General features: G+C 45.4%; 1 protein-coding gene across 1 annotated transcript in view; it reads right to left on the bottom strand.

Annotated features, from left to right (window-relative positions):
• ankrd27 (ankyrin repeat domain 27 (VPS9 domain)) overlaps positions 1-12,417 on the bottom strand; it is a gene marked incomplete at its 3' end in the record, with an annotated part of 34,631 nt that overhangs the window by 20,132 nt on the left and 2,082 nt on the right. Inside the window, exons 2-10 of the mRNA XM_080762264.1 lie at positions 9,803-9,913; positions 8,834-8,944; positions 6,301-6,633; positions 5,319-5,378; positions 5,153-5,206; positions 4,642-4,707; positions 3,717-3,793; positions 2,912-3,033; positions 335-413 (exon numbers count right to left, since the gene is read on the bottom strand). Of these exons, the coding sequence (XP_080618390.1) occupies positions 335-413; positions 2,912-3,033; positions 3,717-3,793; positions 4,642-4,707; positions 5,153-5,206; positions 5,319-5,378; positions 6,301-6,633; positions 8,834-8,944; positions 9,803-9,904 (1,004 nt within the window). The 5' untranslated portion in view covers positions 9,905-9,913. The remainder of the gene's footprint in view (positions 1-334; positions 414-2,911; positions 3,034-3,716; positions 3,794-4,641; positions 4,708-5,152; positions 5,207-5,318; positions 5,379-6,300; positions 6,634-8,833; positions 8,945-9,802; positions 9,914-12,417) is intronic.

Below are 12,417 nucleotides of genomic sequence, written 5' to 3'. Positions count from 1 at the left end.
GAAATTGTGAAAATGTGGCGCAAATCTTTGAATATATTATATTCGTTCACAGCAAACGTCAACTCAAATCTTTGCTTCTGGGGGGGGGGGGGGGGGGTCCCTGGAACAACATCTTTTCAGATGGGGGGTCGGCGGCCAATTACATATAATTCTAGGGATCCTTGACATGATGTATAGTCAGACACACACACACACACACACACACACACACACACACACACACACACACACACACACACACACACACACACACACACACACACACACACACACACACACACACACACACACACACACACACACACGATGTGGTTAAAGCGTAAATGTCACTCACCAGTTGGGTATTTCCGTCTTGGCCAGTAGATACAAGATGACACAGAGGAGGTCATCTGCACACATGGCCTCTATGTTGACTGAGGGAGGAAAGGGAAGTCTTCAATCAGCTTCGTTTGCGTTGCACAGTGTGCTCGACTCGCAGTGACGCAACTTCAGCAGTTTAAAACCCACGGAACATAAAGCGTAACGTCCTGCAGACAAGACAAGTGCCTCTTTCACTCAGGAAACCACCCACCCCCCTTTATCCCCTCACTGTATATGTTTCTTTTCCCTTTTTGCTTCCTTTATGATGAATTCCTGTTCTGTTCTTTGACTATATAGAAGTGTCTATTTGTACGTCTCTAAATGTTTTGATGAATTGAACATGGTGGACCCTCTTGTAGTAAACAAGTGTAATGCTTAATTGGGTCGTCCACTCACAGTTAACAGTCTTTGTATTGAGTTTGTGCTTGAAATATACTGTAATTCTGCAAACTGTCAATAAATATTTCAAGCAATCTATCAATCAAACCAACAAGGTTTTTAATGGTTTTGCATTTAGCTTCCGTTTTCAGTTCAGATGTAAATCGGTTTTTTTAAAAGCATGTTTGCTAGTTTAGTGTATACTAGCCCTTACCCGTTGTGAGATATTACGTGCTATAAGTCTGTATAAAATGCTATCCAAGTCTACATATCTTTCATATCCACTCAAAACACCACATGATGAAATTGACTAAAGGACATTGTGTCTATAAATGTAGTTCGTTTCGGTTCATTTCGTACAAACCACACAGTTTCAGTTAAGTTATTTAAAGCACGTTGAATTCCCTTCACTGCAACAATGTACAATTGACCTGCCTTTGCCCGTCAGTTAAATAAAATATATTTTCTTCACATCTACGATTTCATGATTTTGTTAGTTTTAGTTAACTATAATAACATCGGAACGCCCCGGGCTGGCACTCTGTCTTGTCTCATCTGCATTCTCGGCTAAACACACACACACTCGTCCCTTTGTCCTTCTCCTTGGCAAGGCCCTAATTGGTTGATTGGCTGCTTGGCCACGGGTAATTGGAAGAGGATGGTTCCACTTCTGGGCGAGTCGTTGTGAGGGCCCGGCGAAGCTTGTTGGGTTTAACCCATTCTGACCGGGAACCCATTTTGGTGTTAGCATCATGTTATGCTTTAGCTATTGAAAAATAGCAGATCTACAAGCTCATAGCGCGCCACCGAGTGGCGCGCTACGAGCTTGTAGGTCTGCTATTTTTTTTTTAATCGAAGAACGACTGACATTTTTAGAATCTGATCTCAGGTCAGAATGGGTTAAAAAACAAACTGTACAAACAATAAGGATGTGTCCAGATAGTGGGCCTATTGTCCCTGTGTGGGCTCACACCGTCAACCTGCATTCATCTGACCTGAGATCAGATTCTAAAAATGTCTTCAGTTTTCTGAAAAAGCTATGTTTCTATGTCAGTTGTTCTTAGCCAAAAAATAGCCAAAGTAACACACAGGCAGGGCAGGCACGTGTGTGCGCCGGCGCTGACGTGCTGTTGACTTGTGAGCTTGTAGATCTGTTTTTTTTTTTTCAAATAGTCACTGTATCGTGTAAGAGCGAAGTGCTTTGGGCTTGTAAAGCGCTTTGGATAGAGGAGCTGGAGATTTATTTGTACCTGTGTGGCTGGGTGACTGCATGATGGTCAGAACACTACCTGTGTGGCTGGGTGACTGCATGATGGTCAGAACACTACCTGTGTGGCTGGGTGACTGCATGGTGGTCAGAACACTACCTGTGTGGCTGGGTGACTGCATGGTGGTCAGAACACTACCTGTGTGGCTGGGTGACTGCATGATGGTCAGAAGTTAGAACACTACCTGTGTGGCTGCCTGGCTGGGTGACTGCATGATGGTCAGAAGTTAGAACACTACCTGTGTGGCTGGGTGACTGCATGATGGTCAGAACACTACCTGTGTGGCTGGGTGACTGCATGATGGTCAGAAGTTAGAACACTACCTGTGTGGCTGGGTGACTGCATGATGGTCAGAAGTTAGAACACTACCTGTGTGGCTGGGTGACTGCATGATGGTCAGAACACTACCTGTGTGGCTGGGTGACTGCATGATGGTCAGAAGTTAGAACACTACCTGTGTGGCTGGGTGACTGCATGGTGGTCAGAAGTTAGAACACTACCTGGGTGGCTGGGTGACTGCATGATGGTCAGAACACTGGGTGACTGCATGGTGGTCAGAACACTACCTGTGTGGCTGGGTGACTGCATGGTGGTCAGAACACTGGGTGACTGCATGGTGGTCAGAACACTACCTGTGTGGCTGGGTGACTGCATGGTGGTCAGAACACTACCTGTGTGGCTGGGTGACTGCATGGTGGTCAGAACACTACCTGTGTGGCTGGGTGACTGCATGGTGGTCAGAACACTACCTGTGTGGCTGGGTGACTGCATGGTGGTCAGAACACTACCTGTGTGGCTGGGTGACTGCATGGTGGTCAGAACACTACCTGTGTGGCTGGGTGACTGCATGGTGGTCAGAACACTACCTGTGTGGCTGGGTGACTGCATGATGGTCAGAACACTACCTGTGTGGCTGGGTGACTGCATGATGGTGAGAACGACCTTCCTGAGGCAGAGCAGCTTGTGGAGGGGAGAGGTGCAGCCGTTCAGCTGGCTGAGCTCCCTCTTGGCCCGGGGAATGTTGATGCTGCATGGAGGAGGGAAGGAGGAGACGGCATGGTGGTTAGCAGTATGTAAAAAGGAAAGGAAAGTTACTATGTTTACCCAGGGTAACTGGACTAAGCTCAAGAACTTGTTTACAGCCAGGCCCTGCTCATAGAACATTTCATGGTAGAGGTTCAATGCCTTGCTCAAGGGCACTTCAACGGTGGTTTAACGTGCCGGTCAAGGGATACGAACTAGCGACCTTCCGATATCAAGACCGCTCCGCAAACCGTTAAACCAGATATAAATGGCATTAAATGGGGGTCAGTAGCCTATGCATGTCAAACTGGGCATCCTTTTCAAACGGGGTCTTACCCTGAAAATGAATTTTCAGGGCAAGACCTCGACCTCGCCCGTGCGGACTCGGCCCCCAGCCGGGTACCCTAGTCCAAATATGGCCCTTGAGGGAAATTAATTGGGGAACCCTGATGTAGACGCTAGGTAGCGAGTAGCAACCACAGAACGGTTTTCAAGATGGTTGTGCAGACTCCGAGTCTTACATTACTTCTCAATTTCTCGTTTAGCATGTTCTGTTCTATTGAAAGGTGTGGTCACTAAGGTGTGTTAAGTGCTACAAAAATTGTCCCCCATGTTGAAAAAAAAAAACACCAGGTGAAAATGACAATAAAATCAAAGAAGTAGTGAAAATAGCCGCTGTAAACAGACCTGAATTCAGATTTCACCCCCAGGTCTTTCTGCTGGAGATCCTGCAGACCTCGTGCGGTCTTGTTGAAGGCAGCGTCCTGCCATGATGGGTGACATATAAGGACAGATCTGGGACCAGCAGTTCACACACACATACAAACACTATACACTTCATAGTTTATATCAGTGGTTTTCAACCTTTTTTTCATGTCAAGCTCCATTATATATATTCTGTATTAACCCATTCTGAACGGGAACCCATTTTGGTGTTAGCATCATGTTGTGCTTTAGCTATTGAAAAATAGCAGATCTACAAGCTCATAGCGCGCCACCGAGTGGCGCGCTACGAGCTTGTAGGTCTGCTATTTTTGAAAAATCGAAGAACGACTGACATTTTTAGAATCTGATCTCAGGTCAGAATGGGTTAATCAGACCAGTGTGTGTCCAGTGGAAACCTCATATGAATCTGATCTCAGGTCAGAATGGGTTAAAGCCACGGGCGCCCATTTGATGACATTTAGTTTCTCAGACCCGAGACCTAAGAGAATATTTTGTTATCGTTATGTATAAGATTGTCCACAATTCCATGCTGTATTGATGTTGGCACCATTAGGAGAGATGACATGAAAACGTTGATCAAAATAACAATTCTATCTACATGCTCCAAGTGTGTAGACTTCTTGTAAATTTAAGTAATACAGATGTTTAACAATAATTTAACTCTTGGAAGCATAAAATGAAGCCAAATGGACCCGCAAGGGTTTCATTTTACGCTCTTAAGGGTTACAAATCTACTGTATAAGGGTCTATTTGGTTAACAACTCTCCTTCATTTAGCTGGGGACCACCTGGAACCCCCTCAATGACCACTGGTCTGGTGGTCCCCAGACCACTGGTTGAAAACCACTGATTTAAATGAAGAATAAAATAATTTAAAAAATACATACCTGGCTAGCTTCAAGCGTTCCCACAAAGTTAAAGATTAAATCATGGATACCATGATGAATATACATCTATAGGGGAGGAAAAAAGAGAGGCGACATATTTATTTTCAACAACGCAGATAGATACGGTACATTTACATGCAGAATATGAGACAGAATAGAGTAGAATAGAGATCATTTATGTAAAATGTTAAAACCAACAGCGTTAATTTTACAGCACATTTTGATTTCGCTTTAGGCATGAGTGTGTTGAACACAATTCCATTTAGTTAAGTCACCTGTAATGTTTTAATGTCATTTTAGTCTAGTTGACTAAGATTTTAGTCAACTAGACTAAGATTTAGTTGACTAAGATTTTAGTCAACTAAATTTAGCAGCCATTGCAAAAACAAGGTGTGATTTTTTTCAAATAAGATTTTAGCGCCCGGTACGATACATCCACATTTCCCATCTGGCAACACTGTTGGTAATTATTATTATTATATTAATTATTATTATTATTATTTAATTGTACCTCAACTGCTTGTTTGAGGAGAGCCATCTGAAGCTCCTGTTTGGCCAGAAGTCTCTGGCAGGGGGAGGGACAAAGTATCACAGTTAAGTATTAACTTGGTATATAGTTTATTAATAAGATACTGTATATATTTATTTCTTGTATTGCCGTTAATGTTCATATTTACCAGGCGAGGTTCTCTCAACAGGCACTGAAGACATTTAGTATAAAGGGCATTCACCGAGTCCTGAAGGCAAGGAGAAGAACATTTTAATTCATTGATAAACTGTTTACGGTATACGTTTCCAGCAAGCAATGTGAAAAACAGTGTTGCAAATCTTTGAATATATTCTTTCACAGCAAATGTTTTTTTTGGGGGGGGGGGAGGGGGGGGTTTCCTGGAACAACATATTTTCAGATGGGGGTCGGCGGCCAATTGCATATCATTTTGGGGGTCCTTGACATGAAATAGTTTGAGAACCACTGACATATTTTATTTTTTTAAAACTGTCAGAATTTAGAAGACCTTGGGTAGAATCTGGCCTCAGGTCTCAATGGGTTCATGGTAGAAGCTGTGAGAAGATGGAATACAGCGGGCCTTGGGGTGACAGGAATGAATTTTGAGAATTTTGAAATTAGAATTTTGAGGAATCTGTCTTGGAAGAGCCACCAATCGACTAATCTAATCTTTCTTTATTAGTCCGATCCAGAAGAACACAGTTTGCCGGCCACTGCTACAGAGCTGACAATGAGGTTATTATCTTCCCTTCTTCTCTGGAGTCCTGCCTCAAAGCAGACTAGAGGTATAGAAAACTGTCATACCCTGATGTCATCGCTATAGCGACACATGCATCAGTAAAGCAGGAACTGGGGATGGCAATGAAGGACCGGGAAGTCTGGCGTGATATTGTGAAATCCACGATCTTGACCGCGGTCGAAAAATGATGATGAGGAATGAAAGCGTTTGTGCGTGCGTGCATGGTCGCGTGTGTACGTGCGTGCAGGTGGTCGCGTGCGTGCGTGGGTGGTCGCGTGCGTGCGTGCGTGGGTGGTCGCGTGCGTGCGTGCAGGTGGTCGCGTGCGTGCGTGCGTGCATGCGTGCGTGCGTGCGTGCGTGCATGCGTGCGTGCGTGCGCGGTCCCGAGTCAACGCCAACGACAACAACGTACGATGTGATGCCGGAGTCCCTTCCTCTCGTGCTCCCTGAAGGACTGGCGGAAGGCGGCCACCATCTTGTCCAGCTTGTCCGCGTGGCGGCCCAGGAACTCCCGGACGTCCTCCATGTTCTTCAGACAGTAGGGGGCGCTGGGGGGCTCCTGCGGCGGCGGCGGCTCATCGGGGCTGTGCTCGCCGCCGGCGTGCGTCAGCGGCGAGCCGATGCACAGGATGCTGTAGCTCTGCTCCTTGTCGTTGTAGAAGGTCTCCTCGAACAGGACGCAGACGGAGGACGGCGCCGGGAAGCCCGCCCGCAGGAGGACCTGGCGGTCCTGGATGGCGACTTCCTGCGTGAGAGAGAGAGAGAGAGAGAGAGAGAGAGAGAGAGAGAGAGAGAGACAGACAGTCGCAGTGTTGTTATTATACTGCACCCTGTATTATACCCCTTTTTGTGCTGTATATATTTTTTTTATATATACGTATATATTTTTTTTATCCCACGATTTTGTAACCCATTTTTCACCCCTGTGTCAATCATCTAATGTGATCCTGGGCTCTACACACCCTCCGCCAACCTAGTCCCCATATATGGGGGACAAGGGGAGACCAACCTAGTCCCCATATATGGGGGACAAGGGGAGACCAACCTAGTCCCCATATATGGGGGACAAGGGGAGACCAACCTAGTCCCCATATATGGGGGACAAGGGGAGACCAACCTAGTCCCCATATATGGGGGACAAGGGGAGACCAACCTAGTCCCCATATATGGGGGACAAGGGGAGAGCAACGGACTTGAACTCATGCTTCCTTCATGCCTGAGAGTGTCCAAGTTGCGTACAGTACAGTACGTCATGCCATTGGCAGTAAATTGTCAGAACATTTTCAGTGAGAAAGGAGGGCATTTTAAAGGTGGTGTTATGTAAATGCTATTCAGCTTCTCTTTTTTTTTTACAATGAAAAGAACTGTTGAAAAGGGACACTTGCTTTCAGCAACAAAAGAGAAGAATTAGCAAGGCTAAACGGTGAAAAGAACCTTGGGGTACTACTTCCAGAAAAATGAAATAAAAAACTAAAAACTAATAATAATCATCACACCTGGTGTGAAGTAAGCGGTGCCTTTGACGAGTTAATTTGTCCCGTTGAATGAATTGCATTTTTATAGCGCTTTTCCAAGTGCTCAAAGCGCTTTACAATGGTTCATAAAGATAAAGAAAACTTTTTTGTCTTTGGCACACCGGCAGTCAGTTACAACAATAAAACATTAGATAAAATACACAGAAGATGCATTAGAATACTATATAACATGCATTCACATAAACACAGTGATCATGAACAGTGGGTGTTAGGTGAACTATTTAAACATTCTCTCATTTAAAATGTCCACAGCAGTATTGGCACAAACAAAGTTTTGTAACCCTTCTTTGTAGCTAGTTTTGCCCTAAGCCTCCTGCCCGATAGCAACAAGTCAAATTCAGAGCGAAGAGGGTGGGTAGAATCATTGTAAATCTGAATAGCTTTTTTTGGTTATGGAGAGGATGTATACTCTATGTCCTGAAGTTACTGAGTTTGTTTTTTATCTCTAACTGAGAGATTCCCAAACCAGGACACCATGTTAAAAGTGAGAACACTCTCAGTGAGTGATCTATAGACCATGGTCAGGGTGTGTTTACTAGCATTACAACTTCTCAGTTTCCTGAGGAGATAAAGCCGCTGCCTTTGCCTTTTTGTAGATGTTACAGTATCTGCGTTGGTCTGAAAGGTGAGTTTATTGTCTATAGGTTGTTCCCAGATATTTAAAGTCACTGACCTGCTCCACTTCCTCCCCTCATAAGCAAAGCAAAGCAAAGTTCTTTGTTTACCCAGGGAAGTTAAGACTAAGCTCGAGATGCTTGTTTACAGCCAGGCCCTGCTCATAGAACATTTCATGGTAGGGGTTCAATGCCTTGCTTCAAGGGCACTTCAGCGGTGGTAATTTTAACGTGCCGGTTCGGGGATTCGAACTGGCGAACTTTCCGGTATCAAGACCGCTCTGAAAACCGTCCGGCCACCGCTGCCTTGTCACACAGGTGTATGTAAATAGGTTTTCAATGTAATGAGTCCCGGGATGCAGGGATAGTCTTTTAGATGAGTCCCAGGGACATTTGATGAGTCATATTTTTTTACAAATTGCAGCATTTAACTCCCATTTCATTTTATATGGTTATAATGTGGTAAACTATTCATGTAGAAAACAGAAGAAGAAATGATTATTATAACTAAAGCTAGCAAAATAAACTATAATAAAAAACAGTACAGTAGTGCATCCCGTGGATGCAGAGGTCGTTGTTTTATTGCGTCCCTTAACTATAAACTGCAAAATGCACCCTATTTTAATCTCTGGGTGTTTTAGGAGAAGATGGGGTTGGACCGTATTAAAAGCAGAGGAGAAGTCTATAAATCAAGTGATGCAGGCATTAAGTGATGTGGGGGCCTCATGTGGCCCCCGGAGCCGCCAGTTGCCCATGTATGTACGACTTCTTTAAGACCATAAAGAAGACGTTATACCTTTCCATCCAGAGTCTGATAGCCGTCCTCCACGGCCTTCAGAACGTAGCTGTCGAACTGGACCGATGGGTACGTGCCTGGGCTCAGGCTTCCGCTGCAGGGCACCAGAACCTGCCCAAACCAAACAACGCACGTCAATAATTGAAGGCAAGTATAAAGACGCAATTAAGTTCACTGGTGGTGCGTCCCGTGGTCAAACCCCAAAAGAAAGGCTCCATTGCTGGGAGTGATAACCGCATACTTAGTCCCTCTGGGCTTCATACTGCTAGTTTACTCTTGTTTCTCGCTCTAAAACAAAAAAAAGGACTTTAAGGCTTAAGCAACGACGGCTACGGCAGTCGGCTCCGGCAACCAGAAATGGATCAGTTCTCGATGCATAAACCTGGGTTCGATTCCCGCTCGTGCTGGCGGCGTGTTTCCTCCTCCGTGTCATCAGTGCCCATACCCGAAGGCGGTGTTGGCGAAAAGGCCTTTCACACTTACACGTAGCGTCTACAACGCCATGTCATAACCATGTTTATTGAAATTATAGCCGTCATACATTTACGCAGATTGCTCCATCACCTCTCTTATGCTGTGTAATGTGTTGGCATGCTCTGAATGATGAAGAAATAACACTAATACCATACGTATTCAGGGTTCAAGTGGTTAAACATCTGACCAGGCTACTGATTCCACCCTCATGTTATTCCTCTGCTGCCCAGAGCCATTCGTCTCTCTCATGACTAAACAGCTGTGCCATTTAGAGCAATGTTTCCACGCACGCACACACGCACTGTACTGTACTGTACTGTACTGTACTGGCACACCCAAAATCATCATACTATACAGTTAATATGTGCGTGTTAGGTGGTGAAAAACAACCATGCTATTTTCGTGCTCAGACCCAGGCACCCAGCCACACACACATAGCTCCGTAAAAAACCCACAACTTCTCAAGTGAAGCTGACCCGTTGGTTGGTTACTCACGATGCCATGGAGCTCGGCCACTCGGCTGCACAGGTCTGGCCTCTGCTTCTGCAACGCCACGTAGAACGGGTTCCTCAGGATGTTCTCATCATACACAGCCATAGGAACTCCCTGAGGAGGACAGACAGAGACATCTCATCATACACAGCCATAGGGGGGTCTGGGGGAACTCCCTGAGGAGGACAGAGACAACTCATCATACACAGCCATAGGAACTCCCTGAGGAGGACAGACAGAGACAACTCATCATACACAGCCATAGGGGGTCTGGAGGAACTCCCTGAGGAGGACAGACAGAGACAACTCATCATACACAGCCATAGGGGGGTCTGGAGGAACTCCCTGAGGAGGACAGACAGAGACAACTCATCATACACAGCCATAGGGGGGTCTGGAGGAACTCCCTGAGGAGGACAGACAGAGACAACTCATCATACACAGCCATAGGGGGGTCTGGAGGAACTCCCTGAGGAGGAGGAGAGACAGAGACAAGTGTGTGTGAAGCAGGGCGTTGCTAAAAAAGGGTACTTGTGCTAAGCATATAGTACCTACCCTGGGTAAATAAACATTACAAAACATTTACCCAAAATGGGTAAATGAAGGTGCAGACAACATCTTGTCTTCTTGCGTAGAAGATAAAATGTCCATATTGTAGGGCATCTCCTACTGCATCAACATGCAGTAGGAAGACAGCTGTTTGCGTCCCAGTGGTTCTCTCACAGAGACAGCTGTTTGCGTCCCAGTGGTTCTCTCACAGAGACAGCTGTTTGCGTCCCAGTGGTTCTCTCACAGAGACAGCTGTTTGCGTCCCAGTGGTTCTCTCACAGAGACAGCTGTTTGCGTCCCAGTGGTTCTCTCACAGAGACAGCTGTTTGCGTCCCAGTGGTTCTCTCACAGAGACAGCTGTTTGCGTCCCAGTGGTTCTCTCACAGAGACAGCTGTTTGCGTCCCAGTGGTTCTCTCACAGAGACAGCTGTTTGCGTCCCAGTGGTTCTCTCACAGAGACAGCTGTTTGCGTCCCAGTGGTTCTCTCACAGAGACAGCTGTTTGCGTCCCAGTGGTTCTCTCACAGAGACAGCTGTTTGCGTCCCAGTGGTTCTCTCACAGAGACAGCTGTTTGCGTCCCAGTGGTTCTCTCACAGAGACAGCTGTTTGCGTCCCAGTGGTTCTCTCACAGAGACAGCTGTTTGCGTCCCAATGGTTCTCTCACAGAGACAGCTGTGCAGCACAACAGAGAGATAAGATGTGCCACGTCATCATATCTCTATGAGCTTGTAGATCTGCTATTTTTCTACTACTTGTGTTGTCAGTCTGTCACTGTTGTGACACAGAATGTTTCTGTGAAAATTGTACAAAGATGAATGGAAAGAATATAACCTACACATTAAACAACACACAATAGGAAGCTTGTAGAAGAAAGGCCATCCATCGTTGCGTGACAAGATGATAATTCTTAATTAACTGGTTTGAGAAAAGATGTACAGTAACACATAATAAAGGCATTTGATTTGCCCAGTCATACAAATAATATGTGGCCAACAGTTCTTAAAAAATGGATTCACATAAAACTATTTACTGGACATTGATCATTCATAAATATAGTTTGTAATCCATCTTGTAGTAACTCTCTCAACGTATCTTAGTTCATTCAAACTTTTTTTTGTGTGACAGAAATCATTTCTAAAGTGTTCAGTAACACCGTCTCTCCATCTCGTCAGCTCTTTACTAGACTAAAATGCAGGTGGAATTCCAATTTCACTCAATCAACCCCCTCTCTCTCCTGATTGGGTGAAGTTGGTATCCAGACCTGAAAATGCATTTTCGGTTAAAAAAACAAAAAAAAAACATCAGTTAGACCCCCTTAAATAAATGTATGCCAGTGCTGTCCTATATATATATCAACCTGTGGCTTCCATCCAATCCAAGCGTTCAAGAAGAGGCCATAATATCAACAAGTATCTCTCTCATCTGTGACCATTATACTTACGTATACTATACTTGTTTGACCTGCGGTCAAAGATGTATTGTCATGTCAATCATGCCTCGCACGCAGCACTGCTAAAGTGTTTCCAGAGCTCTGTGGCAGCAGCAGGCAGCAGAAATACCGACTGAGCTACAGTGTATTATGGTAAAGCTAAGCATGGTGAGAAGAACGTCACACACACACACACACACACACACACCACATCTCTGCTCAGCATCAGAAAAGGCTTTAAGAATGTGCCATGTGACTGCCTGGTCTACTGCAGGGCCTTGAAAGAAACCCAACCAGGGAGAGAACCTCTCCTCTCCACTCGTGATCCTCCTCAGGCTCACGGCACATTTTCTGGAGCCAATGGAATTTCCATTCCACCCCCCACTCATTTTTAAGCTGAAAACAAGAGTGCTATGTCATGTCATGGCCGTGGAAAAATGAGAGACGGCTTCTTGAACGGTCGGGGAGAGAGGGAGACATGACAGGCAAGTATTTATTATGTGACACGTCAAGTCTCTCTCTAACGAAAAGGGAGCGTGCAGCGTTCACATGCTGCACTCAGAAATGACAGTCCGGAACAACAGCAGAAATCCACACTTTTTAACAGGGGATGGCACGTGTGTGTGCAACAATGCAACCA

This window comes from Protomyctophum bolini, assembly GCF_963924005.1.
Source record: "Protomyctophum bolini genome assembly, chromosome: 4".
In the NCBI taxonomy this organism is placed as follows: domain Eukaryota; kingdom Metazoa; phylum Chordata; class Actinopteri; order Myctophiformes; family Myctophidae; genus Protomyctophum; species Protomyctophum bolini.
Note: the sequence above shows the minus strand (reverse complement) of the source record. Positions and strands in the feature narration are given on the sequence as shown.